Here is a 6,104-nt window from a genome sequence, read left to right on the forward strand (position 1 = left end):
TAATATCAAAGTTTTATATAATATAGATCATGAAAGCATACTTTAAAACTAAAATTAAGACAAGGGGATAAATGTCCCGGCTTCCTTGGGGCAGTGGAACAGTTTTGCCTTCCCATCACTAGTAGTTTACAGGGATACAACAAAGAATATTTAATAGCAAGCTGCCGTTTCTTTTTGGCATCATCAAACTTCCAGCCTTTGTTGATCAAACAATGAAACCGGGACTGTAATCAGGAACGATTCATGGATTCAGACGCTATAGCGAGCTCCTTCCTTTACCATGGCCATGGGGTGAAGAATCCTTTCGTTGAAAATGTATGAACTGATCTGCAGATCGGGTTCTGGAGCTGAAGGTGGGAGAATGGACATTTTGGAATAGTAAGCACAGTAGGACCTACTGTTAACCCCTGAATGGCTTCCCATTGCGATAGAGCAGCTGATTAGAGGTGATTCATGATTTAAAAAATATATATATATAATAAAGTACATAGGCATTTACTGACAAAAGCATTTTAACAGGACCAAATTAGAAGTTTGCAGGCCGAGGACTATTGCAGCAATCTTGTTCCCTGCCCCGAGGTAGCCCGTGTGATGTCACCAGGGGTAGTTGCGTGCCTTTGATGATGAAAGCAGGCGTGTCTCTCCGTGGTTCAATGTGAAGAATCTGTCAGGAGATAAGTTCTTCTTCTCCAATGCTTCTTTGAGACGGAGAGGAGGGTCCAGGTAGTGCTCGCATGCAAAGAGGGTGTGGAGCGTTCCCCAGTGAATAGCCACCGAGTGTTCGGCCTGAACGTCCTCGTGGATCTGAACAGCCTCCTCTGGGTTCACATGCTCTGCACACAACACGTCCCTGGGCAGGTAGGATCCTATCGGGATGGCGGCGAGGTTGAAGGGTCCAAAATATCGTCCGATCTCCAGGAAGGAGGGGCAGTAACCAGTATCACCAGCGAAGAAGAACCGGTGAACCGGGCCCAACACTGACCAGCTCCCCCACAGAGACATGTTGCTGTCCAGTATGGTACGCTTGCTCCAGTGCTGGGCAGGGGTGAAGACAAACGTGACATCATCGTGACCCGGTACACAGTTCTCCTCCCACCAGTCAAGTTCAACGACATCCTCACACCCGGCATTCACCAACCAATCCTTCAGCCCCAGGGGTACAAACCAGCGTAACTCCCCTCCAAAGCGAGAGTTCAGACTGGCGACTGATCCTGCATCCAGGTGGTCGTAATGAGAGTGACTGATTAGAACGGCATCTATCCTGGGGAGCTGTTCGATGGTACAGGGTGGTCTGCGGTATCGCTTGGGGCCCAGGAACTGTAGTGGTGAGGCCCTCTGGCTGAAAAAGGGGTCAGTCAAAATATTCAACCCGTCCAGTTCCACCAGTACACAGGCATGTCCCAGCCAGGTGACTTGGAGACCTGGAGACGAATACTCACTGCTATTCAGTACTGATGATGGCCTTTGGACAAAATATGGAACCATCACCGGTAGCTCGGCATCTAGAACCTCTTCACTCGTTGGTACATTGCTCTTGTTCTTATCCAGCAGCAGGAAGCGAAGCATAGTGCTGTAGGAAGGTGATGTCCATGTTGGCCAAGGGTTTGTCCAGCGGCCATATTTGTCCCGACTCGACCTCGTCACATCTTCCAACTGTCCGCGACTTGTAGAGAGAGACATATCATCATCAAACTCTCCATCACTCTCTTCTTCTTCACCTAACAGCCATCTCCACCAGCTTATCGTGTGATCCTTTTCTTCTGACTGAGGGTCTTGTCCACTCCCTGTGCTCATTGCTTACGGCCAAGGACTCGTGTTTGTGTGACTACCAGCAGAATTTAAGGCTCTACAGGTCCTTCTTCTTGTGCATGCAGGTATCTCTCAAAATTCCCCTCGCTCTCTCGGGTGTTTCGGATTTAAGCTAAGTTGCCTTGAGGCTTGCGTCATCACATGATGTCACTATGGCGTCATTACGCCCAAAAGCAGTGGTTCTCACTGTGGGGCCATGATTATTTTATTGAAGGGCGCTATCCTATACAGTTTTGTCCTCACACGTCTCAATATTTGCATTGACAATGAAAGGAGAAATTAGGTCAAATGTCCACCAAATATGACGTAAATTTGTGGCAACACAAATATGAAATGCCATTGACAATGAAGGGAAAATTTACGTCATATGTAGACGAGCAAATCGGCTAACCAATCACATAAATTCAGTTCAATGAAAGGGGAAATTAATTGTAAATGTTGTCCACACAGACATATTTGCTGTTGACAATGGAAGGAGAAATTATGTCAAATCTCCGCCAAATATGACGTAAATTTGTGGCAACAAAAACATTAAATGCCATTAACAATGTAGGGAAAAGTTACGTCATGTAGACGAGCAAATCGGCAAACCAATCACATACATTGGAATAGTTGTTCATGAGACGATGATGTATAATGAAAAGAGAGCCCCTCACTTCACACGGGTGTGATTTGTATACTCTTTAAACATTTAATAACGTAAATCGGGGGTTTGGGGGTCCCTGCCTCAAACTATTGAGTGGCTATAAATATACATGTGGGGGTCCTTGACATTCAAAAGTTTGTGAACCACTGCCCAGAAGTTGTACATGGAAACTGTGAAAGGCAGAAAATGGTGTACAGTTGCTCCAACTCATCAGTAATATTATAATACAGACAATGTTATACAATACAAGATATCTCTGCTGTCGGGCAGAAACTACAAAATGTAAGTTTTTCAGGAAATGAAAAGAATATTTCTCAGGAAATGAAGGAAACCCTGTATTTTTAAACAAAGCAATACTGCTTCATCAAAGTTGGTATTTTGACTTTATATATTGTCAGATACTTGCATGAGAAGGGGAGAGGGGTGGAGTTAGCTTCTTTAGCAGACAGTTTTAGGGTTCAATGGAGTTTTGTCAGAAGCACTTTTAAATACTTTTCATTGATTAAATATTGTTGAGCGGTGCTAGCGGTGCTAACACGTGGCTCTGTGTGTTGTCATGCAGTCAAGTCTATGGACTTTTTTTAACCGAACTTTATTCCATATAAACTCATAACTGCCAGGTGCAGAAAGCTCTTGTTTATGAACATACATTCTACATTCTACAGTGTGTGTGCCGCAGCCTCTGCCCCGGCTCATGGCTTCACGTTGTGGCGTTCAGAATATGGGTTTTATCGTTAAGTCTCCCTTTGGCTGCCTAGAGATGAGGCAGCCAATTATGTAAAAGTGTCCACTATCGAGTTGTGACAAATGTCAAGTCAAGTTGATCAACAGATTGTATTTTTCTCCAATGCAATAAAAATACTGAAATGAACTTTACTTTACTTTATTTGTTTATTTAGACAGGACGATGCATATTAATGGACATTATACAACAGGTCGTTTCGAGGAAGCAATCTGATTGGTTGAAACAGCCTTCTAGCCTTTACAAAGATAAAGTGCATCTATATAATTTAGCAGCGTTTTTTAAGGGCGATATGGATTGTAACCAGTAACCAGTGCATATAAGGTGCAATGTTGCTTTCAAAGGCTATAAGGGCATGGGACACTAGCCCCTATACAGCTCTGGTCACCACACGTCTCAATATTTGCCATTGACAATTAAAGGAGAAATTAGGTCAAATGTCCGCCAAATATGATGTAAATTTGTACGATGACAAGAGCGCCCCTCCCTTCACACAGGTGTGATTTTTAAGCAACTAAAAAGTTACTTTCACAGTAACACATGACATTACTGAGTAATCAGTACAGTAACTGAGTTACTTTTGAAATTAAGTAACTGTTACGGTAATGAATTGTCTCCACCAGGCTGAAGGCATGGGGAGAGAGTATGTTTTGCACTCCGTCCGTGAGTCCGTGCGTGTGAGTGTCCGTCCGTCCGTCCGTCCATCCGTCCGTTACCAGCTAATATCCGGCACCGTTAACCCGGTCGGTGCCAAATTTTGCACACACACTCTCTGGATGCCAACGATGAACCACATTGGCCTGTTATAGCACCACCAGGAGACTGAATTTTTAATTTTGTCTAACAATCCCGCAAATCGTTACACACTATCTCTATAGTCATGTGTTCAAGACGGATTTGTCCGATATTTCATACTTCATCCTAATTGGCTAACATCGGCTTTCAAAGTTTGCAGGATTGGCCCATTTTGAACAAAAAGCCTCAAATCATGAACACAGCGTGCAATATACGTGAAATCTTTCACAGACTAGGTTGAGGAATATATCCCACCCTTTTCACATTGGCCTGTTATAGCGCCAACAGGTGGATTTTTGCAAAACACATTTTGGAACAAAATGCCATCACATCATGGAATTCCACATTTGGGCATAGCGGAACACCATAGTGACAACACCGTGATCACACGAGCGCAGAGGAAGCTCGGCACAAAACCAGACTGCCCAAGAGAGATAAACGGAGCGAGAATAGTATTGTTAGAAATGGCTATATGACTAAGGAGACTAAGACAACTTAACTATTTTAATTGAGTTCATGGAGCAGACTGCACCCTCAGACAGAAAAGGATCAGACGACAAGCTTGTGAAGGTGGATGGCAATAAGAGGCTATTGGGTGAAGTGACAAAGTCATGTCGTGACAAACATGGCCGCTGGTCAAACCCCTGGCCAACGTGGACATGTCCCTGTTGGCTTCCTGATCTGTTCCTTTTGTTCAGCAACATAGGTACGTTCCTAAACAACAACGTGCCTACGAGTGAAGAGGTACTTGACGCAGAGCTACCGGTGATGGTTCCATATTTTGTTCAAAGGCCATCATCAGTCCTGAATAGCAGTGAGTACACAGCTCCAGGTCTCCAAGTCACCTGGCTGGGACATGCCTGTGTACTGGTGGAACTGGATGGGTTGAATATTCTGACTGACCCCATGTTCAGCCAGAGGGCCTCACCACTACAGTTTCTGGGCCCCAAGCGGTACCGCAGACCACCCTGTACCGTCCAACAGCTCCCCAGGATAGACGCCGTTCTAATCAGTCACTCTCATTATGATCACCTGGATGCAAGATCAGTCGCCAGTCTGAACTCTCGCTTTGGAGGGGAGATGCGTTGGTTCGTACCCCTGGGACTGAAGGATTGGTTGGTGAAGGCGGGCTGTGAGAATGTCGTTGAACTTGACTGGTGGGAGGAGAACTGCATACCGGGTCATGATGACGTCACGTTTGTCTGCACCCCTGCCCAGCACTGGAGCCAACGCACCGCACTGGACCGCAACATGTCTCTGTGGGGGAGCTGGTCAGTGTTGGGTCCAGTTCACCGGTTCTTCTTCGCTGGTGACACTGGTTACTGCTCCTCCTTCCTGGAGATCGGACGACACTTCGGACCCTTCAACCTCGCCGCCATCCCGATAGGAGCATACCTGCCCAGGGACCTGTTGCGTGCACAGCATGTGGACCCAGATGAGGCCGTTCAGATCCATGAAGACGTTCAGGCTGAACACTCGGTGGCCATTCACTGGGGAACATTCATCCTTTCAAACGAGTACTACCTGGACCCTCCCGTCCATCTCAGGGAAGCACTGGAGAAGAAGAATTTACCTCCTGACAGATTCTTCACATTGAACCACGGAGAGACGCGCCTGCTTTCATAATCACAAGCACGCACCTTCCACTGGTGACATCACCTGCTTACATGCACACATGGATGGTCATCATCTCTGAATGTTCGCACTATAACTATTGCACTAGCAAGAATGTGTTACATTATTATTCGATTAGTGTGTCTGTAATGTGAAGTCCAAAGTAAGGCACAAAATGAAGTCAAAATTGTACAGGAAGTAATGATTGCGCAAATGAGCCTGAAGGCAATCTCAACTGAGAAAAAGATTAAGGTGCAATCGTAGCTGTGTATGTGTGTGCTTTAGGACACCAGAAGGACATTCACAGATACTTTTGGCTCGAGCGCACCAAATGGGCTGCATGGGGAGATGAGGGGAAGGCAACCACGGCCACTTAGGAGTACACATATTGTGTACCATTTTCCATACCATTGTTGAAATTCTTTATTGGGAATAACCCCTTGAGAAGAATCATCTCGTTTAATAGCCTTATTTCATGTGCAAAAAATAGAAGAAAAA

At 45.4% G+C, this 6,104-nt stretch overlaps 2 protein-coding genes across 2 annotated transcripts; one reads left to right on the forward strand and one right to left on the reverse strand.

Annotated features, from left to right (window-relative positions):
• Positions 1-594: 594 nt before the first annotated feature.
• On the reverse strand, positions 595-1,794 carry LOC308323346 (N-acyl-phosphatidylethanolamine-hydrolyzing phospholipase D-like; the record flags this gene model as incomplete). Its single annotated transcript, XM_080775067.1, has 1 exon — positions 595-1,794. One exon carries the CDS (start codon positions 1,792-1,794, stop codon positions 595-597), a length of 1,200 nt encoding a protein of 399 aa, XP_080631193.1.
• Positions 1,795-4,508: 2,714 nt separating this feature from the next.
• On the forward strand, positions 4,509-5,618 carry LOC308323347 (N-acyl-phosphatidylethanolamine-hydrolyzing phospholipase D-like; the record flags this gene model as incomplete). Its single annotated transcript, XM_080775068.1, has 1 exon — positions 4,509-5,618. One exon carries the CDS (start codon positions 4,509-4,511, stop codon positions 5,616-5,618), a length of 1,110 nt encoding a protein of 369 aa, XP_080631194.1.
• Between the last annotated feature and the right edge of the window lie 486 nt (positions 5,619-6,104).

The sequence above is a fragment of the Protomyctophum bolini genome (genome assembly GCF_963924005.1).
Source record: "Protomyctophum bolini genome assembly, chromosome: 11".
NCBI lineage: Eukaryota > Metazoa > Chordata > Actinopteri > Myctophiformes > Myctophidae > Protomyctophum > Protomyctophum bolini.